A 26,668-nucleotide genomic window follows, 5' to 3' on the forward strand; every position below is an offset into this window, starting at 1 on the left:
AAGTTGGAAATAAATTAGGAAGAAATGGTTTTAGTTTGTTTTCACCCATCATCACGATCAGACATTCAACACACATACGTCGTACAGAACTAGAATATATAAACAATATATATATCTACTAGAATATACATAACAAGAATATTTATATACAAGAATATGTATATATAAAATATGTATATACAAGAATATGTATATACAATAATATGTATATACAAGAATATCTATATACAAGAATATCTATATACAAGAATATGTATATACAAGAATATCTATATACAAGAATATGTATATACAATAATATGTATATACAAGAATATGTATATACAATAATATGTATATACAAGAATATGCATATACAATTATATGTATATATAAGAATATCTATATAGACAAGAATATGTATATTCAAGAATATCTATATACAAGAATATCTATATAGACAAGAATATCTATATAGACAAGAATATTTATATACAAGAATAGGTATATACAAGAATATGTATATACAAGAATGTTTATATACAAGAATATCTATATACAAGAATATTTATATACAAGAATATGTATATACAAGAATATTTATATACAAGAATAAATATATATACAAGAATATGTATATACAAGAATATCTATATACAAGAATATGTATATACAAGAATATGTATATACAATAATATGTATATACAAGAATATCTATATACAAGAATATGTATATACAAGAATATATATATACAAGAATATCTATATAGACAAGAATGATACGAATAGAAGAACCTGAATTATATTCCACTGAATCCTCTCCACAAGCTTTCGATTCAGTGGAGTCTTCTAAAAGACACTCAGTACTTCTAAAAAATGGTCTACATACCAGAGGAAATCCTTTGAACGGGCATCCTTCCACTGGTATACGGTCTCCAGGGTTCCCGGCTCCACCTCTCAACTCCTGTTCTCCTTCAAGAGGTTCACCATCAACCCAGTCTTCTCCTGGTCCTACTCCTATATCCTTCAGGAGTTCAGATTTGTCTAGTTCCAAGAGATCAAGTAGCTCCGCTAGTTCCACTAACTCCAGGAGCTCTTCTCCTTCCAGTGAAGCTGTATTGAACAGTTCAACCAGTATTCCGTCAGCTCAGGAACTCATCAATGCAATCCGTCTACTTAATAACAACAGAAAACAAGGGTATACATTAGAATTATTGCGCGTTTATATTTGATACTAGGTATTCTCGAAAGAAGAAAAAGGGGTGGGTCGACGACTTATTTTTGATTTTAATTTTTAGTAAGTAATTTTTACTTATTAAGTAATTTTAATTCATTAGTAACGTAAGTCGCCTCTGTAAAATTGGAACTGACAAAAACCTGCCAAACTAAAAATTTGTTCATATCAATCCTAAACACTGAACTCTCCATTAATTAAGCAAGAATATATTTTCTTTGAAGGGAAAGCACTTTTGTGGAAGAGAATCGAGTCTTTGCCACAAACTCAGATTTTTTATTCCATATATATTTGCAAACAGGGAAAACTTATTTAACCCATATCTTACTTAGGGAACTCATATGACCGGCATGATAAAAATTTACTTCACAAAAAAAAGCATTTTCTCTTCTTTTAAAATGTAATCGAAAAATCTGCGATTTTTATTTATCTGCGATAAAATATGTACATTGAAATTTTCTTTTCTCAAAGGTTTCAACCATGACAATAGAATATCAATAGCGTATTGAATATTCCTATACGCCTGCAATAGTGACATTATACTAAAGTAAGAATGATTACTTGAATTAAATATCTTTAAAAAAGCTGAAAAATGATGGCCGCGAGGTAAGGACTGGTTGCACTGCATGCAGCGTAAGGAAAACATTATCATGTTGCAAATCTATCCTTGTTGTTGATCAGACTGTTTACTATCTGAAGAACTGGTTTGGTGCAGACAAATCATTTCAAAATATAAGAAGAGAGTTCCCTGCTCAAGGGTTAGTATAGAATCCGAACCCCGGAGCTCCTGATATCTGAAAATGTCTGAGATTCCTGATTTTCTTGACGATATTCTTGAAATCAAGTGGGTGAATTAGAATGTATAATAAGGGATTGTTTGATGCATGCTTAGGGGTCTTTTAGAGTTAATTGATTTTTGGATATTAAAGGGACAGTAAAGGAAAAATGAAAGGGGGTATAGGCTGAAAGCTAATCACTTTAGCTCTTGATCGCGACCCATGAAAGTTTTATCTGAATTGGTTGCTTATTTGCTGAATATGATCTGTTTAAACCTACTACTTTTATACAAAATTGTATATATATTAATTTTCGTTTATATTTGACACAGTTTTATATAAATTTCTCGAGACAGGAACATCAGAGATGACTTTCATGGGTCGCGATCAAGAGCTAAAGTGATTAGCTTTCAGCCTATACCCCCTTTAATTTTTCCTTTACTGTCCCTTTAAGGATACTTTTTCCTAAATATGTATTTTGCAAAATCTTTACAGAATTAACATAACTTTAATTGTCAACTGAACAGGAGGAAGTAACAACAGATTAATTACTATACAATCATACCCAGTTTTAACCGCCTATTATAGATGTTTAATCGCACTTTACTGGGAAGTTAAAAGGAGAGACCGGCTAGACATGGTAGTTGAGCTGAGAATCCAGTATTGTAGAGAATTTAGGACTCATTTGATCCAATGGTGTACAATTTTCTAACAAGTGCGTAAAGTCGTTTGTAAAATTTCACCTTAAGGGTTGGTCGGCAGAGGAAACATTTTTAAACAAGTAGTTAATAACCCGGAAGAAAAACGTAACACTATTTTTTATTAACAAATTTGTTGTTTGGGAACAAGTTGAGAAAATTAAACTAACTCTTACCATCGAAAATGGGTCATAATATTCAATAATCTGTTACTGAAATGTTTGTTTTGTTTCAAAACGTTTTCCGTAGATTCCTTTGGAAAATTTTTGTGAAGACGACATTTCAAGAGACCTGCATACAACATGTTTCAATTTTAAAGAATAAAAAATGAGAATAAAGAAATAATTAATTCTACCATGTGATTTCATCACGCATATCTTTTTATTAATATGTCCCTAAACAACACACTAGTTTACAGACAAATTTTGTTACGTTTTCTTCTGGTTATTAAATAATTGAAAAAAAACTCTTCTTGTGCAGTCCGCAGTCCAACCCATCTGGTGAAATTTTACAAGCGATTTAATCCTCTTCAGAAGAAATTTTGCACCGTAAAAACGTCTTATTGGTATCAAATGAATCCTAAAATTGTTTCTGATAATACTGTACTCTCGGTTAGAATACATAACCTGGTCAGTTTCTCCCTTTAAGGGAATTTTACTTTACTAGGAGGGTTCTCAAGGTACTAGGAGGGTCCTCAAGGTACTAGGAGGGTTCTCAAGGTACTAGGAGGGTCCTCAAGGTACTAGGAGGGTCCTAAAGGTACTAGGAGGGTCCTCAAGGTACTAGGAGGGTCCTCAAGGTACTAGGAGGGTTCTCAAGGTACTAGGAGGGTTTCTCAAGGTACTAGGAGGGTCCTCAAGGTACTAGGAGGGTTCTTAAGGTACTAGGAGGGTTCTCAAGGTACTAGGAGGTTCTCAAGATACTAGGAGGGTCCTCAAGGTACTAGGAGGGTTCTCAAGGTACTAGGAGGGTTCTCAAGGTACTAGGAGGGTTCTCAAGGTACTAGGAGGGTTCTCAAGGTACTAGGAGGGTTCTCAAGGTACTAGGAGGGTCCTCAAGGTACTAGGAGGGTCCTCAAGGTACTAGGAGGGTCCTCAAGGCCAATTTTCCCCAAAAAATTCTTTTCTGGCACAATTGGTTCGCTGGAACCCGTGGTTAAGTAAAAATTTTGATTTCCCGTAAAAGTACTGTGATGAAAATGTGTAATTTTTTTTCTAAAAACTTTTCTCAGGTGGATACTATTTTACTTAATTGTTCCAAGGGACAGATGTGTTTTACTTAACATCTCGGTCTTGCTGGAATCATGGGTCGTAATCATGGTCAAATGGTGGTAAAAAAATGTATCTTTCAGATTTGGAAAAACTTTTGAAAACTACGCTAAAAACAAAATCCAAAGAAAACTTTAAACCATGTACATTATATATGAAATTTTTTCCTATTCTGTATTGTAGTTTGGATTGAAAATAGTCCGAATGTGTACTGCTACAATAGATAGAATGACCAGGATAAATGCATCATAAATGCATTTAAATTATCTTCAATGCAGTTGCCAATAGTTGCATTGTTTAATATATATAGATGAACTGCAAAGTGCAAAATCACTGAAAAGTGTAAAAGTGTGAAGATTAATGATGTTGCTTGGTGCTCCAGGTGTCTGAAAAATGTTCAAAGTTTGAGATAAAATCTATATAAGATAATCCAATTCCAAAAAAAAGTAAATTCAAGAATTAATTATTCCTTTGGATAAAAATTCCAATTAGAATTCAATAAATAATTTTTTTTGGGGACACACAGAAGACACATATTTACTCGTTGCAAAATATTTTCTTTGAAAACAGAAGAACGAATTGCAAGTTGGTATTCACCATTCAGTGAATTTTTTAAAAATAACAATAATTAACTTTATACTTTAAACTATAGAGGCCGGGAAGATACTAGAGGTTAAAGGGAGTGTTTGCGAAAAATAAAAGAATGTATAGGCCTACGTCGAAAAATATTATATGGTGATTGCTACTAATTTTAAAATCTATCTGTTGCGTCTATAAGGAAAAAATTGTTCAAAATTTATATATGATGCTATCGATGTTTCTGCTTGGTTTCAAGTGGCAGAGACACCTAGCGGACAAAAAATCGTCGGTTTAAGTGTATTTTATATAAAAAATAAAAAAATTAAAGTTTTAACTTTATACGAATGTGTCGAAAAAAATCGATGACGTTAGGATTTAATATCTGAATTATTTGTTTGGAAAAAAATGATATTTTACGATCCCAGTCCCAATGTTGCAACTTCTGAATTTGTTCATTTTTCGCGAACACTCCCTTTAGAAGGGAGTTATGGAGTTTCGAGGTCATAATAAAAGTACGTGAGATTTTTAATGAAAAAATTGTTAATGAGATCATAGTGATGGATGCTTGTGGCCGGAAGAACAAGTTAGTAAATTAGTTAGATTTAACAGGGTCATCTTGCAAAGTTGTGAACGTTGGCCGGTCAGCTTCTAGAATTAAGTTTATTACGTTTAGAGCAGAGAATAACAGGTTATGTTCAAATCTACAATTTATTTACACTTTTCAGAGCTAAATAATTAATTTAATAGATTATAAAACCTATTTTATGGATGCAATGCTGTGCTCACTCCCAACCTTTCCAGAGATTCAACAGTATATTTTCTTAAAGCAGATTCTAATAGATTAGTAGATCTTTGGTTGCACAAGGAGACGTACAGATAGAACCATGCTGAACTTGATATTTGAGTAATTAATAATTATATTCTAACAATATAATCATGATTTCATAATTAACTATATAACTATACCATTGATATTCACATCATATATCTATATGAAGATACAGATAGAAACAAAAATCTCTTCTATCAATTATTCTAACTAATTGTCTCATGTCTCCATCTTTGTATCTACAAACATTTTTGTATCTCTAGGTCCCTTGAATTATTAGCCTATCTGGAAACATGCAACCCAAGTACTTATAGTTCTTCAGAAGTTAGGTTCAATTTCTGCTCATATTCGATTTTTTTTTTTTTGTAAATAGTCTCAGTTTTGTAAATAGTCTCAGTTTTGTAAATAGTCTCAGTTTTGTAAATAGTCTCAGTTTTGTAAATAGTCTCAGTTTTGTAAATAGTCTCAGTTTTGTAAATAGTCTCAGTTTTGTAAATAGTCTCAGTTTTGTAAATAGTCTCAGTTTTGTAAATAGTCTCAGTTTTGTAAATAGTCTCAGTTTTGTAAATAGTCTCAGTTTTGTAAATAGTCTCAGTTTTGTAAATAGTCTCAGTTTTGTAAATAGTCTCAGTTTTGTAAATAGTCTCAGTTTTGTAAATAGTCTCAGNACCGGTCAATTGTTAGGTTTGGTCTAAATTCAGGGTTTAATTTTAACAACCTTAAAATGTTCATCTTTGTCCCTTTTTAGATAAGCTATAGTCTAAAATATGAAAAACTCATATTTTTAGTAGAACTAGTGGTTTAGAGAAAAGGATAAATGTTTTATCAATTTTATTCTTTTGCATGAAGTATCCATCGAGATAAAGAGTTTAAAGAAAGAATATTTGTGCTTGTGATTAATTTACAAAAATCTTTAAAATCTTGAAATTTTTTAATTATTCTTTTTGAAAATATAAAGAGTATATTAATAATTTTAGTTTTACGCTACATATCTACTTGAAAATGTTCTCACTCGTTGATCTTTCAATTGGTAGAATTTTCTCTTAATTCTTGATTTACAGAAAAAGTTAATTTCTAATATACTTTTTACCTATGAGTTAGTTTAGACCTTGTATGTACAATGTACAACTTTCCAATGAATATTTTTGATTTATCTTATCCTAATTATAGCTTACTTTAGATAGTCTTTTTCTAGCTGTAGGTTTAATATCAATAATTTTTCTTTTAAGCATAACAATTCAATATTAGATCGAGTTATTTCGTCAAAAAACCCCAGTTGTTATTTTTAGATTGTGTATTGTATCATGCAGAGTTTATCCAAAAAAAGTTAAACTGAAAATACAATGTTGAAATTGTTTCTCATAAATTTTTTTTTTTTTATCCGAAAACTTAAACATTTTGCCTCACAATTTATTAGCGTTTACAAGATGACGATTAATGCCTAAATTCTTAATAAATATTGTCGGTAAAGCGATCTTGTTTGTTGTTAAAAGACTGTAAATGATTTGTGTATGGTTTATTTGGCAGAAAAAGTTGGAAGAGATTTTTTGTTTGAAAATCAGAGCGTAGTATAAAGAAACTAATTGTCTAGAACTATAAAAAGGAAAGTTGTTAAATCTAAAGATATTTAATATTCTAGGAACAGTGATGGAAAGGGTATTGCGGAAACTATGTTCAACCTCTACAGGAAATATATTCATATTCCACAATACTTTAATTTATTAAGAGAAATAGTTCATAAAGAAACTTGCCCCAACCTCTCTTATCCTTATATCTTCGTCACCTGATGGTGTATTGATATTTGAAATTTGGCTGTTTGATCTAGACGAATTCATAGCTTGAAATATTAAAGTTCTACGACATCGGTTTGCAAAGATATAGGGATGTACAAATCAGAGTTTAAGTGTTTTGGTTTTCAAAGTAAATTTTCTACAATAAATATCAAAAGGTTTTATGAAAGTTTTCAAAAAAACTTCAAAAAGCGTGTTTATTTTTTTAAAGTCAAAACCAGTTGAGTTTCTTTGGAAACCTGAAACCTAAATACTAAATACTGAAGCCCCCTTTTTAAGATTTGAATTTAAGATTAAAGTTTGCTGAGTTGGGTAGCCATGGTTGGAAGGGGGGGGGGTGTCAGTATCGAGATTTTGATAGACAATATTTATTGTAATAGTCTCGAGCTGTCCTAGAAAATGCATTTATGCTTGATGCAATTAAATTATTTCTGAATCGACACATTGCAACAACTTGCATTTAATTGAACATAACAGGAGAATGCACAAATGCATAATATCTTTCAATAATAAATGATTTATCAGTTTATGGGCGGTAACTGAGAGGGGGGGGGGAGAAGCATTATATTTAATATAATGCGCATACTGAATTCTAAGATATTTTCCTTCGAAGACAGAACACTATCACATTCACTTGAAAAAGGATGTAAGACTTTGCCACAAACTCAAATTTTCTAATCCCTATATCTTTTCACCCTGATGGTGTAAACCTTTAATATTTCAAACTTAAATTATTTATCTAATAAAATTCACAGTTTATAATAACTAAGGTCTACGACAAAGATAAGGGTTTGTAAATCAGAGTTTAAGGCAAAGACTCAAATCCTTTGAGAATCAAGCATTCGAAATCTCGTTCTATTAATTGTGTTTTATGAAAACTTGTTGTTTTATATCTGAATATAATGAATTGAAAATATAGGAATCCGGAGACTAATACAGTTAACCTTGGTCAACTCTTCACGGTAAACAGAATTTTTTAAAATTAAATCTGTAATTTTTAAACATGGGATTTGAAATTTTATTTATGAAAGTATATTTAAAATTTGTGAGAGTAGGAATATTCTCATGAGATTTTAAAGAAAAATTAGCTGATTGAAGCTTTTCGATTAAAAGAAATTCAGTTTTGATTTAAACTTTTTTAACAAACCTGTTTTTCATGAAGCCTGTTGATTTAGATTTTAGATTATCATAAAGATTGAATTATAGAATCACAAAAATTTTAAAAATTGTGATTTAAAATTCGCAACTTTTAGTTAAGGTCTAATTTTAAGGAAAAGTGATTTTTCAATGGTTCTTCAGGTTTCAACTGAACAGCGTATATTCATAATTTCTGAATATACTAAGAAGAAAGGAAATAGATAATTTAAATAACTTTTCCTTAAAAATTAGACCAGAACTGAGAATTCCGAATTTTCTCATTAAATTTTTGCGAATTTTCTTTGATTCTGTAATTCAATCTTTATAAATTTTTTATTTCGATAGAAATAATTTATGTATACATTTTTTCTTTACTGAACTTTTCATTTTGTAAGAAAAAGGTTTAGATGTTTGAGAGCTCTGATATACACCTTTGCTCTCTGGTTAAGAATTGGATCTCTGATATTTACCTATACTCTCTGGTTTGGATGATTGAAAGCTCTGATATATATCTATACTCTCTGGTTTGGATGATTGAAAGCTCTGATATATATCTATACTCTCTGGATTAGATGATTGAAAGCTCTGATATATATCTATACTCTCTGGATTAGATGATTGAAAGCTCTGATATATATCTATACTATGGTTTAGATGATTGAAAGCTCTGATATATATCTATACTCTCTGGATTAGATGATTGAAAGCTCTGATATATATCTATACTCTCTGGATTAGATGATTGAAAGCTCTGATATATATCTTTACTCTCTTGTTAAGAATTGGATCTCTGATATATATCTCTACTCTCTGGTTTAGATGATTGAAAGCTCTGATATATACCTCTACTCTCTGGTTTAGATGATTGAAAGCCCTGATATATACCTCTACTCTCTGGTTTAGATGATTGAAAGCTCTGATATATACCTATACTCTCTGGATTAGATGATTGAAAGCTCTGATATATACCTCTACTCTCTGGATTAGATGATTGAAAGTCCTGATATATATCTATACTCTCTGGTTTAGATGATTGAAAGCTCTGATATTTACCTCTACTCTCTGGATTAGATGATTGAAAGCTCTGATATATATCTATACTCTCTGGATTAGATTTGAAAGCTCTGATATATATCTCTACTCTCTGGATTAGATGATTGAAAGCTCTGATATTTATCAATACTCTCTGGATTAGATGATTGAAAGCTCTGATATATATCTCTACTCTCTGGATTAGGTGATTGAAAGCTCTGATATATATCTATACTCTCTGGATTAGATGATTGAAAGCTCTGATATATATCTATACTATGGTTTAGATGATTGAAAGCTCTGATATATATCTATACTCTCTGGATTAGATGATTGAAAGCTCTGATATATATCTATACTCTCTGGATTAGATGATTGAAAGCTCTGATATTTATCTATACTCTCTGGTTTAGATGATTGAAAGAAAGATGATATATCTACTAGCTTGGGGACCAAGTATTGCCTGCCTGGATAATTTACGGTGGACTAAGCCAGTGGGGTCGGTCAAATAGGCCTAGGATTAGGCCGGGTACTGTAAAAAGTCTGAACGCGCCATGGGAGTTGTCATAGTTAGCCCTCTCACTGGACTATGCCAAGAAAATTGACCCCTGTCGTATGTTATTCTGGTTAGGCCGGTGACGTACTGTACCATAGGATCGGGTCAGTACACGCTGTTATCTGGCAGGCCGGTACAAACTGGGCAGGTCCTGTTCTAATTCAAATTTACTACGGGGATAGAGTGAATTATCTTTCCATTGTAAAAATATCTCAAAAAACTGGAAATATTCAAACCAAGCTAATAACATTCATCATCCAAAATTTGAGGAAAATTAGTCTCGGGGTTTATGAGTATGATATGTCTGACAAACAAACAGGGATTATTAATATACTATACTATCTACACTCTATGGTTTAGGTGATTGAGAGAACTGGAATACGTAGAACTGATCCCAGGCTCTCAGAGTTTCTAACTCGAGTTATCAAGTAAAATATTCATTTAAACATATTGCACATTACCTTAGCATTATTCTTGACGAATATAACCTTCATTCCCAAGCAATAATTTTGTTATCATTTTTAAAAATAAAAAAAAAATTTGGCAATGTTTGTTAGAACAAGGCTTATTTGTTTAGAGTGACCGGCAGGGAGGAGTTTTAGATGTAAAATAGCATTATTGAATAAGAAGATTGCCCCACCCGTTGACAATATCAGTTTTATCATTTTACTTTCTTAATTCCAAAATAACTTAAGCTTTTCTATTAAGGACTCAATGACTTTTAACACTGTTTTAATTAAAGAACCAGTACACTGCACAAGAAACTCTTGAGAAATATACATGGTGAAGCATGCATTTTATTTTTCGTTACAAATAAAACCTAGTATTTTTGTTCGACAGTTCTGAGTTTTCATCTTTAATGCAATATGTTTGCAGGTCTAAAAAATAAGTTTGCCGCCCATAGTTTAATATACATTACAAATATGACATGACACAATCTTAAACCTAGTTTTCAATTAACATTATTCTAATATTTTAAAGACACCATGAAGTACACGGAGAGGAGCATACAACTATTAATAATCTTAATGTTGATGAATCCACTTTCTGCAGGTTAATACTTTTATCTGTTTTATTAGCCATTTTTTCTTATCTCACGTTGGTTTTTTTCTAGTTAGTGATGCTTTCACTGCATCAAACTCAATAAATCTATTAAAGGAATTGAGTCTTTGTCACAGACTCTGAAAATATAATCCCTATATTTATAAACGGCATAGACCTTAGATAGTTGAAACTATGAATTCTGTTGGATCAAAAATGAATTGAAATATGAAAAGAGTTCCAGCATCAGATTGAACAGATCTAGGTATTAGTAAATTTGAGTTAGCGGCAAAGACTTTCTATTCGATATTTTGATATATTAACTTATTTATTACGAACTATATATTCGATATTTTAATATATTAATTTATTTATTACGAACTATATATTCTCTATTTAGCCTGACCGAGAATAACCTGGTTCTGTTAAGCCAGATAATCAGGAATGATGTTATTATACCGGACTGGGAAGCATTTACTCAGGAACTCAGAACTATATTCATGGCGTAAGTAAACTAATAAATAAACCTAGTAAACCTTTTCAAACCTTTCTCCAACTATCCCGACCTAGTCAAACCTAGCTCAGTCCGTCCCAAGTTTGTCTAAACTATACCTCTCCTTTCCTAAGCTGTTCAAACCCAACTTAATCCAATCCAAACTCTTCCTAGTCCAAGGATGTCCAGGTTGTCCAAACTAGCTCAATATGATTATTTACTAATCCAACCTAGTCCTACTTGTCCCACGTCAGTCTAACCTAATTCCATGTAACACTAAAATCTTCGACTATAGGTTCTAAACAGAACTTAACATAGATTTAGACTTGTATGAAGATATCAGGACTACTCGAAGTCTAATATAATGAATCACATTAAAGTAAAGAAAAAGAAACATCTTCAAGTTTTGAAAATGTTTAAATTTTCAGATGCAAGGATAATAGGGAGGGAAAAGTAGCAGCTTATATTCCGCAGTTAGGTATATTTCAATTTTTTCTCTACATATTACATTGTAAATACAAATTATTGGCCGAGGATTTTAATTCCCACATTATGACGTTATTCTTAAAACCTGCATTTAAAAAGGGTAACAAAAATGTCAAAAATTTCTTAATTCTATTTCTTTCTTTAAAGATAAAACTAAAGATAAAGAGTTAAATCTGAAAGCCCCCCCCCCCCATATTGAATTAATTGGCAAGTAACTTTTATAAAGAACTTTTATAAAGAGCCGCAATTATTATTAAAGCAGAGAAAACTTTATCATTTTGGCCATGGCGAAAGTTTTAAAGGTTTTAAATGGAGGTTTATTTGAAACTACTTTCACTCTTAAACAACTTTATTCTTTGTTTTTATTTCTATAATTTTGTTATTCTCGATGTTAACTTAATTTATTGTTTTGTTGTTTTAGCTCGTTACCATCCTGATCTATGGGGTATATCTGTGTGTACTATAGACGGTCAGAGATTTTCTTTGGTATACATATATATATATATTCTTTATTCTATTCACCTTGTTTTTAGAGATTAAAAAATGTAAAGTAATTGCATTGAAAAACAAAAAATATAGAAACAAGTATTTAAAAAGAAAAGTATTGTAGCTCATCCTAAAAAACAAAAGTTTGTTGCTTCAAGATGCATTTTTTTACTTATTAGCGAACATTGTTTTGTAGTTAATCAATTGTTCAGTAACCTTTATTTTGGGTTTCAATCCCTTTATTTCTGTATTTGTGTATTTAACTAGGGTGATGTGAATGAACCGTTTACAATGCAGTCCTGCAGTAAACCATTTACCTATGCAGTTTGCCTCAGTGAACTTGGAAACGAGGTGAGTGACTGGAAGCATGGTCAAGGTGAAAGTTCATAAGCAGTATATTGGCAAAGGAATTGAGTTTTTGCCACAAATTCAAACTTTTGAATTCATATTTCTTTGCAACCTGATGGTGTAAACTTTTGATATTTCAAACTTAGATTAATTAGCATAACACAATTCATAGTTTGAAATATCTCCGGTCTACAATATTGGATTGCAAAGATATAGGGATTAGAATATCAGAGTTTATTACAAGAACTCAATTTCTTTCTCAGACAATTTTTGCGCAAGAGCTGGCAACCTTTGGACCACTGTGCAGGATAGGGTTTCAATTAAAATTTTAAAAAACTAAGACAATTGTAAAAAAAGGTTTCAGTAATAAAATGAACTCTTATTTTCTAATAATTTTTATCTTTTCATCCATAGACCTCTAATATGCTCAACTATGAATTCTGCTAGATCAAAAATATTAAATCATATTGCAGATAAAAGGATTAGACAATTAGTGTTTTGGGCGCTTAATCAGTTCTTGTTGGAGATGAAAAAGCACAATACTGTCGAAATATTTTTAGGGTCTTACTCGATAACAAAGTTATTATCGGGCATACTCCCCTGACTTTTTCTTAAAGAATATTCTGTGCTAGATGTAATAAGGGCCAACATGTTAAAATTTGAATATCTAATAGCTTGAAATAATTTAATGAATAAGAATAGGATGACAAGAAGAATAGAAGGAAAATTAGAAAATTCTCAAGTTCTAGAGATCCAGAAATAGCAATCAAGTTTCATTCTCACAGATTTAAATTCAAATTAATGAATACCAAACTGTATAATTTACTGAACTATGCAGATTAGTGAAATAATTAGAAAAGGAAATGAGTTTTTGCCACAAACTCAAATGTTCTAATCCCTATATTTTGGCAACCTGATTGTGAAAACCCTTGATATTACTAACTTAAACTGTTTGATTTAACAGAAGTTATAGTTGGAAATATCTAAGGTCTTCAACATTGGGTTGCAAAGATATAGAGATTAGAAAATCTAAGTTTTTGTGGGAAAGACTCAATTCCTTTTTTTCCTGAAATATCCAATTTGTAAACCTTTTTAGCTCTCTGAATGTCATATATAAATACCTGACCGACACCTGGTCTCGATTAGCCAATAGCCATATCTATTTTTTTTTTAAATTAAACGGATTCGAGTTCATGCATTGTTAAGAACTAAGAACAAAATATGAATCTCTAAAAAATTTAAAAAAACTAAAAATTTGCGTTAGGTTTGTTAATTATTTTCTGGGCAAGCAATATTGATCTGAAAAAATACAAATGGAATATGTATTCAGGTTGTGAACAAGTATATAGGACAGGAACCATCAGGAAGAAACTTCAACGATCTGGTTCTAGATCCAATCAGTAAGCAGCTTTTAAACTGTTTCATTCTTTCTTTTATTGTTTAATTGTTTCATTTTTACTCTTTTGATGTTCCTATATCATTCAGCTGTTCCTTTAATATTCCATTCATGTTCCATTCCTGTTTCATTCCTGTTCCATTCCTGTTCCATTCCTGCTTCATTCCTGTTTCATTCCTGTTCCATTCCTATTCCATTCCTATTCCATTCCTGTTCCATTCCTGTTCCATTCCTGTTCCATTCCTGTTCCATTACAGTTCCATTCCTGTTCCATTCCAAACCCTTTTTTAAATGTATGCTTGTATATTGTTGTATATTCTAGATAGACCGCATAACCCTATGTTGAATGCTGGAGCTATAATGTCCTGTGCTCTTATCCTTGAGAAAATTAATCCGCAGTAAGTTTAATATTTTCTCATTGCTGGTGTAAATTTTTTTTTGCTTATTTTCGCTTCTATTTTAATTGCTTGATTTTTATGGTTTAAAAGGCACTCCTGTATGCCGAGTCCATTAGCGCCTCATCCAATCAGGGTTCAGTCATGTGTTGGTTGTCTATTCTAAACCAATAGAAATTGCTTGGCGGTAACATCTATCTTTCTATCTATCTCATTATCCAATTAGAGATATGAATCCTTGAATCGGCGCTATCAGTAAATGGAAATATTTACTTCTACTGAAACTATAGTGAAGGTAGTTGCACGAAGGCGAGAAAAGCACACCTGCAATTATAAATTTTTAACGATCATTCATATTACTCAAATAGTCCTTTAGATTTCCTGATCAAATTGCTAAAAAGTAAAAGCGGGACTTCCCTTTCTAACAGTTTTTAGTAAAATGTTTAAATGTTTGTTTCTATTTGTCTACTGTTTGGTAAAGAATAGAGGGATAATCAGTTTAAAAGTTTTCTACTAACGATTCTTGGGAATAAATCTAATTTAAAGGACGGAAAAAGCGTAAAAAGAAAATAACATAATGAAGACGATTAGAAAAGTTAAAGTTTGTTGGATTGAAGAAGAAAAGATCCGATGGTAAACTTGTTAGGTTCCGCACAACTAGAGGAATTAGATTTAATTTAAACCATTCAATCTTTTTCTTTTCTAACAATCATGTTCTATTCAATATATAGTCTTATAATTTCCTCCTATACTATGTAAAAAGGTTTTATATAAAAAATTTAATGAAAACTAATTTTTCACTTTAATAAAGAAATGTGATTTTTGTACATATTGTTATCTATATATTTTTGTACATATTGTTATCTACATATTTTTGCACATATTGTTATCTATATTTTGCACATATTGTTAGCTATAAATTTTTGTACCTATTGTTACCCGTCAGAACATTTGGAGGAAAATGTACGCTAGATTCTGACGTGTGTATTTTGCTTAGTCAACTACACTGATCTTTGTTCTTACTAGGTGCAGTACGTGGAAAAAGGATATGNTGGGTTATAAAAAGAATTGTATTTTTTTCTTCACCTTAATTGTGCATGATAAAATGGTAAATGAAGACAATTTCTCATAACTATACAGTGCTCCCCAAAATGAAATGGTAAGTATTGACTACTTTTCAAAATATACACTACAGTGCTTCCCAAAATAAAATAATAATAAATAATAAAATAATCATTGAAAACTTCTCAAAAATATTCAGTACAGTGAAGACGAATTTTCTTTAATATGCAAACTTTTTTCAAGAAGTACTTATATTTATGAAAAGTAATCATTTTTTACCAGTAGGGAGCACTGTATATTTATGAGCAGTCGTCTATGCTTATCATATTATTTTGGAGAGCACTGTACATTTATGAAAAGTAGTTGTCTTTATTTACCATTTTATTATTTATGATTAAGGTGATGAAAAAGTTACAATTCTTTTTATAACACAAATTTAGACCACGAAATGCTAGTTTATTTTCATATCCCTTTTCCACGTACTGCACCTAATAACAAGATCAGTGTAGTTGATTAAGCTAAATACACACGTCAGAATCTAGCGTACATTTTCCTCCAAATGTCCTGACGGGTTCTTTAATATGTATATGTCTTTCAAGATACAACTTTTGCTGACTCTTAGCTATAATATTCAGTCTGTACCAATCCAGGTATGAGACTGTTGTATTCTTTAATATGTATCTACAAAATACACACGTCAGAATCTAGCGTACATTTTCCTCCAAATGTCCTATATATTTTCCACAATCATTTTAAGTCTAGACTATTAAATCAAATTAAATTTTTTTTAATCGTGACAAAAACAATAAACATGGAATATTCATGTAGAACTGATTTATTTTATTTAAAATTGCTTTTTAACTCATTAAACATGAATGAAAGGATTTTAACCAAAGGCTTTTTAAAAGTCCAAACTCAAAACCACAGAAGGTCCGTGGTATAATATAATTATGTGGTTTGCAAACAAATATACATTCTTCAAATAGGACTGTAGCTTGTGAATTAGAACTTTTTGAATTGAAGCATACTGATTTTTCATTCCATATTCATTTGTTTCATTTATAACATTATACTAAAGTTCATTTATTTGTTGCTTAAAATCTTGCAGGTTTATGATCCACAAATTCTAATGTTCTTTTCCTTTATCTTTGCATTATCATGCTGCAAACCTTAGATATTTCAAAAAACTGATTTCAGACAGCAAAAATATAATTAAAGGCTCACACCATCAGGTTGTAAAGATATGTGGATTACTTCAAGTTAGAGAGAAGCCGTTCAAATAAGAAGTTCAACTGTTTTTGCTATTTGTAAATATTGTCCGTGATCTATTATATTTTGTTTGTATATGATTACCTCTTGAACTATATGAGATATTCACTCTCTGTTTAGACAAGGGTTGGCTGAGAAGTATGATTACCTCTTGAACTATATGAAATATTCACTCTCTGTTTAGACAAGGGTTAGCTGAGAAGTATGATTACCTCTTGAACTATATGAGATGTTCACTCTCTGTTTAGACAAGGGTTGGCTGAGAAGTTTGATTACCTTTTGAACTATATGAGATATTCACTCTCTGTTTAGACAAGGGTTGGCTGAGAAGTATGATTACCTCTTGAACTATATGAAACAGCTGGCTGGTGGAGAAGGAATAGGATTCAATAACTCTGTATTCCTATCAGGTCCGGACAACCCTGTCCTAGGTATTACTCAGTTGAAAGTTTATGAATGAGAGAAGTTGTTGAACTAGGAATGCCTGGTTCAACTTTTTCTTCAGTAAGGCAGTTCATCAATATATATTTATATATATATATATAAATTGTACAGCATTCATAAATTTCCAACTTTGATAGAAAATACATAAGACTATATAGAACTATATAGGACTATATTGGACTATATAGGACTATTAGGCCTATATAGTACTATACAGGACTATATATATAGGACAGGGTTTAAAAAAGTTTTATTCATCTAAGTTGAATTTAATTATAATTAGTTTCCAACAAACTACGGGGAAATATGCTTATTTAAAGAAAGTTCAAATTAAAGTACAAGAAATTTCAAATTTTATTTCTAATAAGTATCTTACCTTGGCAGATTATACATTAACCTTATTATGACTTTGAAGTATTGCGAAGCATTTGCCCTTAGGTTTACACTTTTCATTTTTTTAGATTTCTAATAAATATAGAATTTCAAATCTTCAAAATGTTAAGCTGTTAAGTACATTCATAAAGAGGGTTGGGCAGAATCCTAATAAATAATCAGGACATCTTAGATACCTTATTTGAGTGTTTCAATGCAACTATATAGTGTGTACTTACATTCAGAATCCGAATAAAATTTCTAGTAATTTCTATGGATTTTAAATTTTTTTCCGTTGCGCGGATGGAGATATTCTGAAATCTGTATTTCTACCTATATAGAAAATAATATTTTTGGCAAACTTCTGGGTCTACCAGTAGAGTATATTATAGTAGAGTAGAGGAGTAAAATAGATAATAGAAGATGGGTTTCTTGTGATTCTCAAACTAAGATTGATTATCCATATGTTCACATTCAAACCCTTTTAAAGCCCACATACACTATTTCACTTATAAAGGATTGTAGGTGTTTTTTCTTCTTCTTTTATCCTTTTTAACCCTCTCCATCCTCTCCTCTTTCTTCTTACCCCCATTAGCTACTTCCCATCCCTCTTTTCTCTCTATCGTCTCCCCTCCTTTCCCTTCAGATACTTCTCACCTCACCCCTCTTTTCTCTTCATCTCTCTCCCCTTACCCCCTACAGCTACATTCCACACCTCTTTTCTCTCCATATCTCCTTCTGTTATCCTCTTCCGTTTCTTCTCCCCCTTCTTCCCCTTTTCTCCCCCTTCCTTCTCTCCCCCTCTCCTGGCATCTTATGAGCGTCCTTGACTGAATAAGAAAGAAAACTGTTGAATTGTCATTTTTCTTCAAAATTTAAACAAAAAGAAATCTGTTGAATACCCGTCAAGGACCATATCCCCCATATATCCATATCCTCATCATTCCTCATTTTATACTCCCACCCCCCCTTCCCCCTTCCTTCCTTCACACCTTTTTATACACTACCCTCCCCTTTCTCATCATTCATCCCTGATCACCCCCCTCTCCCCTACCCCCTCCCTAGGATAAACTTATAATCTTCAACACTTTACAACCGACTTTAGCCAGACACTCAGATACACTGACATACAGATACACTGACATACAGATACACTAACATTTGGATACACTGACATACACATACATAACACAGATATATAGATACACTGACATACATATACACAACACAGACATAAAAATACACAATACAGACATACTGATACCCTGACATACATATACACAACAAAGACATACATATATACTAACATACAAACTCGATTACTGACATGCAGATACACTGACATACAAATACATTTTTATGCAGTTCATCAGAAATATAAATTTTTGTCCTTGATATACAAAAACTAATGAGAATTTTGTCAATTACCTCCAAAAACAAAAGTGCTTTATAGTTTTAAAATGATGTCTAGGACTACACAAAAGTGAGGTATTGCTATAAATCTGAAGCAAAGGTTTGTTGCACTTTAAAGTCGACCCATTCTGTATAAAGATGCAACTTTTCATTGCTGTCTAGATCTAAGTGGACTGCAATCCTATAGTTATGATATAAGTATTGTATTTTAGAACGTGAGAGCGCTGACCGTAACTTTGCCATGGCCTACTACATGCGGGTAATAATTTATAGTTTCCTGTTCTTTCACCATTATTATATATATTTACCTCAGTTAATCTCATTCTTTTTATACTCAGGGGGGATATTTTAAATATTACATAATGTCTTAAATGTGAAAATTTAATTATTTTTATACCTAAAACGAATTGAAAACTTAAGGAAAAAATATTGAAATAGAAATCAGTTGAAAAGGTAAATCATTTTAAACTAAAATAAGTTACAATTAAGGTTTATATAATAAACATGGGAATTAAGTTCTACTATGGTTGTTTACCGTTTTAAATAATCATAATACAGTTTTTATTTATTCAACAATTAATAAATAATGCTATTGAATACTTGAAATTATGAATTGGTTTTAAATCTCTAAAATTACGACCGAAAAAAAGGCTGTTATGCTTTCAATCATGGAATAAAAAAAATCGATGGAAATTCAATTGTAATGTTTATGGATAAAAAGAAACTGTAGAAGATCTAATGTTTATTGATGAAAAATAATTCTATAATACTATACTTTATGGATGAGGGATGAAAAATGAATATTTAGGAAAATAAAAGTTTCCCTGAAGATGTGGATATTCAGGAGTGCTTAGATCTATACTTCCAGTCCTGCAGTCTAGAGGTATAAAGAGATATTTATAAATGTCGTCTTACTCGCAGAAAATAAATGCTTTGACAAATAGCGTAGTTCTCAGTCTTAAATCATGCGCACATTCAGTTAAACGATCTTGAATAAGACCTGTACTGTACAGTTAGTTCACTGTACATAATATTTATGTATTGAATGTCCATTGTCCAGGTAACTGCTGAGTCTCTGGCTGTTATGGGATCTACATTCGCTAACGGAGGAATCTGTCCAATAACTGGAGATAAGGTAGAGTGATCTCAAGCATTATTACTTTCAGTGAAAAAATTACTACTACAGGGATTCTACTAAAATTTTTTAATTGTTTATTAAAAAGATATTTCCATCTCTTTTTTGATTAGGAATTTGTTATTAAAATAAAACATTTATAGGCGCACTATTCCCTGATAGTAGAAATATAAGAAACCTATCTTGAAATGTTATAAGCAGTGTCTGGTCCATTTACTCTAGTATAGATTTAATATGAATTCTACTGATGACAATCAAGTTTATTGATCTGAAGACATTGAAAATCTATCAGGAGCATAATCCTTTTGCAAACTATAAGATTATTAAGATTTATTAATTTTAACGTGGGTTGGGTCAGTTTACAGTCCACATTCTCTTATCTATAGGAATACATTGTAAATAGGTTTTATCTAGGGTTTACTGATTTCATATCTTGTAATCAGACCATTATGGAGGGGGAAAGGACAGATAAACAGGAGTTTTCTATTAAGGACTAGACTTTAATGATCTCTATATCCCATGTGGGCACTTTTAATTTGGGGATCAAGGCTTAATCTATTAATTTAAGTTATCCCTTCGGAGTACGATTACCATGCGGGATATCAAGTAAAGATGGAATTAATCTGCAGTTTAACTAAATAACATGTAAGGATCCGAAGGCCAAATTTGGTCTTCTGCCTTAAATAGTGTTTAAATGGTATTTATAATGATTTGACAGAGATGGTTACAAGTCTACAGCTACAGGGATGAAACTCTCCATACCAATTACCATTTGAGATGTTATTAAATTTTCGTCTTTTTGTCTAAACGGTTGCAGATTGCAAAGTACGTACAAGCATCAAAATATCCTGGGAAAAAATCGGCTCGTTTAGGTTCTGAAGCCCTGTGCAGTACGTGATGTGCTGAGCCTGATGTACAGCTGCGGAATGTACAACTACAGCGGACAATTTGCTTTCAAAGTAAGCCTTAAACAACTTTTCAATTTTATTTATTTTTGGTTTACCATCTAAGTCTGGTGTATCTGGTTGTGTACTCCTGGTAATATATATATTTAGGTTGGATTACCAGCTAAGTCTGGTGTATCTGGTTTTGTACTCCTAGTAATCTATATATTTAGGTTGGATTACCAGCTAAGTCTGGTGTATCTGGTTGTGTACTGCTTGTGATCCCGAACATGATGTCTATTGCTCTGTGGTCTCCTCCTCTTGATCAGATTGGGAATTCAGTTCGGAGTCTTCAGTTCTGTGACGTAAGTAATTTTTCTAAAATTTTAACATTTTAACAATCTTCTAACATTTAAAGCGGAAAGAATGCCCGTCATTCTGCTAAATAATTAATACAGAAAAGTTGTCTAATAATATGTGAAACGATTGTTCTGCTAGGTTTTTTTTTCATGTCTTATGCCATTTTATTTTTTAAAAGATTGAATTGTCTCCATGAAATGGAAACATTGCTCACAATCTGTACATGCTGAATATTTGAAACTATCAGAATGATTTATGTGACTGAAAATTAATTTTCTTTCTTTAAATTGTGGAACAGAAAGACGGAGGTTTTAAATATATGTAGAATAAAAACATGAAACAATACAACTGTACACAGACCTATGCCTTGATATTCAAGCACCTGGTTAACTATTTGCTATATAACAGCATCAAATACATATTAGATATTTAAGCACCTGGTTAACTATTTGCTATATAACAGCATCAAATACATATTAGATTACAATAATAAGTTGTATGCACATAGTCCACAGTTGTATGGGTCTCAAAGTGTTTAGAACCCTTTAAATGTCTTAGAAATAGGGGAATTATGTATTTTATACTTAACAAATTCTTAGCCATCACTTTTTAACCGATAATGAGGGTTCATTTCAAACTCAAATATCCGAATTAATTCTTTATGAATTGATTAATTGATGCTTTTGGAGGAATTATAATTAAGATAATTAATAAAACCATAATAGTATTTAATATCAGCTTAAATTTTACTACTTTAACTAGTTTATTACTTAAACAACTTAAACTGCTGTAAAACCTTGCTTAATTCTAACTTTTAAACATTTGATTTAATCGACACTAAAAAATTTATGTATACTTAAACATTAATTTCAAATGTTAAATACCTGGACGTAAAAACAGTAAAAATATTTAATTTGCACTAGATTCCAGAATTTGCTATAAAACATTAATATAATTTCAAAATCATTTTCCTTTTTTATCTTTTATTTTTTGATGATCACATTGAACAATGTATTTTTTTCCAAAAGATTTCTGATGTAAAGTTTCAAATTATCAAGATTCTGAAAAATTATAATCATTGCAAAATAAATAAAGGGTGCTGTTTAGATAGTTGAGAAAAATATAGGTTGATTTCAAGTCACATTCCATATCGATTGTCAAGTTGTTCATTGGTATTTAATGTTTCATACCAATCATCTTTAAGTAAAGAATAGTAGTAATATGCACGACATTGAAATAGCTTGTGCTTTAGCGTCCACACTAAATTCAAAACATAAATAAATAAAATACGATCGTTCTGTTTAGATCTTGTCTGAGTCTTACTTTAATTCAAATCGTAAACAAGAAAGTTTTCTTGCTTAAAGAATATAATTTTCTTTATTTAAAATCCCCGACGGACACGCTAAACAAATGTTTGCAAACTATTTTCCTTGAAAAGAATAAAATATATTAAATTGAAGTAAATGGGGAATAAATCTAACAACTAAACTTCGAGACCACATGACAATTAAACAACACGACAATAGGCATAATGGGTAATAGACAATTAACAACTAAACTTTGAGACCACATGACAATTAAACAACACGACAATAGGCATAATAGGTAATAGACAATCAACAACTAAACTTCGAGACCAACACGACAATAGGCATAATAGGTAGTAGACAATTAACAACTAAACTTCGAGACCACATGACAATTAAACAACTTCAACTACAGTTTGCTAGAAGACAGTCAACTAATAACTAGACAGCTGACGGCTATACAACTAGACAACATGCAAATAAGAACTAGACAATAAGAAAACTAGACCTGCAGACCCCTAATAACTATATATATATTTTGATTGTCTGTCTGTACGTTTGTTTGTTTGTTTTTATCTAATAAACGTCAAAACGGCTGAACTGATCGGGCCCAAATTTTGTGTGGGACCTCACAAGACCACATGGAAAAGTTTATATGAATGCTCAATATTACAAAAAGTTGTATCCAAAAGCTTTTGATTTTTGTGAAATTTTGAAGTTAAAATAAAGGATTGGTGCTTCGCCTAGTAAAATTAAAATTAGTTATTTCTTGAAATGTTAAAGTTTTAAATTACTTTCGAACTCGATTTTAAACATATGAGATTTCTTAAGTCACTGATAGAAATGAAAACGTTTCTGATCAATAACGAAGATGATTCGAAATTACCTTTTCATTTTCGCAATCACGAAGCATTATGATTTTCAGTAAAAAAATAAGAAAAAAACATTTTCGTATGAATGTTTTCTTATAAATTTCATTATCAGGGTTTTTATAATCAATTTTCTATATAAATGTTTGTTTAGGAGCTGGTTAAAATCTTCAACTTCCATAGGTTTGATAATCTACGTAACCTCGCTACTCAGAAGATAGATCCTAGAAGAGAACCTCATGAGGTCAGTATCATTATTATTGCTCAAGCAAATCCAAATGTTCAGGCCTGGCAGATTACAATCAAATTGAACCCTAGTAAACATTTAAAATAAATTTTGATGTAACCACACTCTTCACTTCTATATTTCAGTTGAGAAGTTTAACTACGCTGACCCTTCTATTCTATATTTCAGTTTAGAAGTTTAACTACGCTGACCCTTCTATTCTATATTTTAGTTGAGAAGTTTAACTACGCTGACCCTTCTATTCTATATTTTAGTTGAGAAGTTTAACTACGCTGACCCTTCTATTCTATATTTCAGTTTAGAAGTTAAACTACGCTGACCCTTCTATTCTATATTTTAGTTGAGAAGTTTAACTACGCTGACCCTTCTATTCCATATTTTAGTTGAGAAGTTTAACTACGCTGACCCTTCTATTCTATATTTCAGTTGAGAAGTTTAACTACGCTGACCTGTCTATTCTATAATTTAGTTGAGAAGTTTAACTACGCTGACCCTTCTATTCTCAGCTGTGGCTGGAGACGTATCTTCTCTTCACAGGTAATAAAGATAGACTACACTCAGCATTTTTAAACCAACTTTACCACTTTCCAGGGGTTGTACCGAGTTTGCCAATCAATCTTTTAGAGCAATTTCCTCAAAAGTTTCCTGTTAAGTAATTTAAGTTATTTATTTGCTCAAAAAATACAAATTAAATGTATGAGGAGGAAAATTCAAAACCTTCAAAAATAGAGGCCGCGGAAATATCCCCAGTTCCAGTTAATATAAAAAATTGATTGGACATACAAACAAACAAACAAGGATTGGATATGAGTTGTGATTTCATATTTGTATATATTTATATTTAAGCACTTTTTGCATAGATTGGATATGATTTGTGACCTCATATTTGTATATATATATTTAGGCACTATCTGCAAGGAGTGGATATGACTATCTGTGACTATGATGGAAGGACTGCTCTGCATCTAGCTGCAGCTGAAGGACAAGAGCAAGCAGTAAAGTTTTTGCTTGAAACCTGTGGAGTTCCACCCAATCCTAAAGATAGGTAAAAATATCATTCTCAACAGCGTTCTCAAGAATTTTAATAATCTAAACTTGATTGTATTTGTTATTGTTTGTATATTTTGATATAATTTTCTAGTTGTCTCTTAGCATTAGCATGGAGAATTCTCCTTAATTCTCCTTCTTATCTTATTAGAGAGAATTCTCCTTAGTTCTCCTTTTTCAAATCAAAGATAATTCTCCTTAATTCTTCTATGTATACTTTCAGAGAGAATTCTTCTTAGTTCTCCTTTTTATCTCATCAGAGAGAATTCTCCGTAGTTCTGCTGTTTATCCTATCAGAGAGAATCCTCCGTAGTTCTCCTTTTTATCCTATCAGAGAGAATTCTCCGTAGTTCTCCTTTTTATCCTATCAGAGAGATTTCTCCGTAGTTATTCTTTTTATCCTATCTGAGAGAATTCTCCTTAGTTCTTCTTTGCATCCTTTCAGAGAGAATTGTCCGTAGTTCTCCTTTTTATCCTGTCAGAGAGAATTCTCCGTAGTTCTCCTTTTTATTCTATCAGAGAGAATTCTCCTTAGTTCTCCTTTTTATCCTACCAGAGGGAATTCTCCTATTCATCCTATTGAAGTGAATGTTAATTAACTTTGTCTAGTCAACACTTTTCTCTTTCACTTAATTCTTTAATCATCATAATTTTACCCCCCCCCCCTCCCCCTCTCTGCCCCTTCTTGAACCAGGTTCCCTTAGAGTTAAATTTGTTTCTATAGGAATTTATTTCTCGCTATTTAACCTAGAAATTATTAAATCTATTAAATTCTATCTTTAAACACTGAATCTTTCCTTACTAGAAATGTCGTTCATTGTTAATTCTTTATAAATATTCGTAATTATAGAATAAAAATCAGTATTTTAATATTTGTATTTGGTCCAGCATAAAGGATTTAGGTTTAATTCTTCTCCATTAAGACAAGTTGACAACCATATCATTATTCTACTGTCATGGCATTTTGCTCATTGTATTCTTTTCATTTTTAAATCAAATATGCTGTTGTTATTATTATTTTTATTGATATTAAGATTTCATAGTTATTATATAAGACTAGAAAAATTAATAACTATAAGATCTAAAATTTATTATGAATAATTATAATTATCATCACTATAACAGTTTTTAATTTTCTTATATATTAAGATGGGGACATACCCCGCAGGAGGAAGCCAACCGGTTTGGTCATGAGGGGGTCATTCATTTCTTCAAGAAGTACGTCAAGAACTAATTCATGGAGCTCAACAACAGCCTCCTGATCAACAGCCTGGCGAGCATATTCAAAGAGTTCTAAAACCTCTAGATCGTATTGAATCCTAAACTATCTGATTATATATCCGACAGAGTAAACAGATAAACAAAATATGTCGGAATTAAATGTGCACAAAGTAACCTTAAAGTTTTAATGCACAATATAATTTGGTCTTATTCATTTATTGGTCTTTTGCTCTTTACTTGTAATTTGCGCTTTCAAAGGCTTTCAAAAATTTAGTAAAAACAATTCTATAGAAGTGATCATATATAAATATAATATGTATAAAAAAAAAAAGATATATAATACAGATATAATTTCAAACATTCCCAGTGAAAATAAATGTTTAGTATTAAGTTTGGTAAAAATGATATTATATATATTATTCTACGTTTTATTGTTTATTGTTACACTGCTGCACAATTTAACAAAATATATAAATATATATAAGCATAGTTTAGATTTAAAATAGAGCAAAATT

The 26,668-nt window shown here is 31.2% G+C and overlaps 1 protein-coding gene across 6 annotated transcripts; it reads left to right on the plus strand.

The window, feature by feature from the left end:
* Nucleotides 1-716: 716 nt before the first annotated feature.
* On the plus strand, nucleotides 717-26,367 carry LOC111697150 (glutaminase kidney isoform, mitochondrial). Of its 6 annotated transcripts, none has more exons than XM_023467047.1 (21): nucleotides 717-1,177; nucleotides 7,003-7,050; nucleotides 8,073-8,115; nucleotides 10,239-10,306; nucleotides 10,860-10,931; nucleotides 11,320-11,424; nucleotides 11,841-11,890; nucleotides 12,320-12,384; nucleotides 12,652-12,735; nucleotides 14,063-14,132; nucleotides 14,451-14,526; nucleotides 17,167-17,285; nucleotides 19,296-19,342; nucleotides 19,892-19,966; nucleotides 20,144-20,218; nucleotides 21,091-21,177; nucleotides 21,336-21,467; nucleotides 23,793-23,882; nucleotides 24,355-24,422; nucleotides 24,790-24,930; nucleotides 26,082-26,367. In XM_023467047.1, exons 1-21 carry the CDS (start codon nucleotides 756-758, stop codon nucleotides 26,164-26,166), a joined length of 2,022 nt encoding a protein of 673 aa, XP_023322815.1. In that variant the 5' UTR covers nucleotides 717-755; the 3' UTR covers nucleotides 26,167-26,367. The 6 variants fall into 6 exon arrangements, with proteins under 6 accessions (XP_023322815.1, XP_023322816.1, XP_023322817.1 ...); XM_023467048.1 differs by having other exon boundaries at nucleotides 17,167-17,264; XM_023467050.1 differs by lacking the exon at nucleotides 717-1,177 and adding an exon at nucleotides 1,961-2,057.
* The last annotated feature ends 301 nt before the right edge of the window (nucleotides 26,368-26,668 follow it).

This window comes from Eurytemora carolleeae, unplaced genomic scaffold (genome assembly GCF_000591075.1).
Source record: "Eurytemora carolleeae unplaced genomic scaffold, Eaff_2.0 scaffold128, whole genome shotgun sequence".
In the NCBI taxonomy this organism is placed as follows: domain Eukaryota; kingdom Metazoa; phylum Arthropoda; class Copepoda; order Calanoida; family Temoridae; genus Eurytemora; species Eurytemora carolleeae.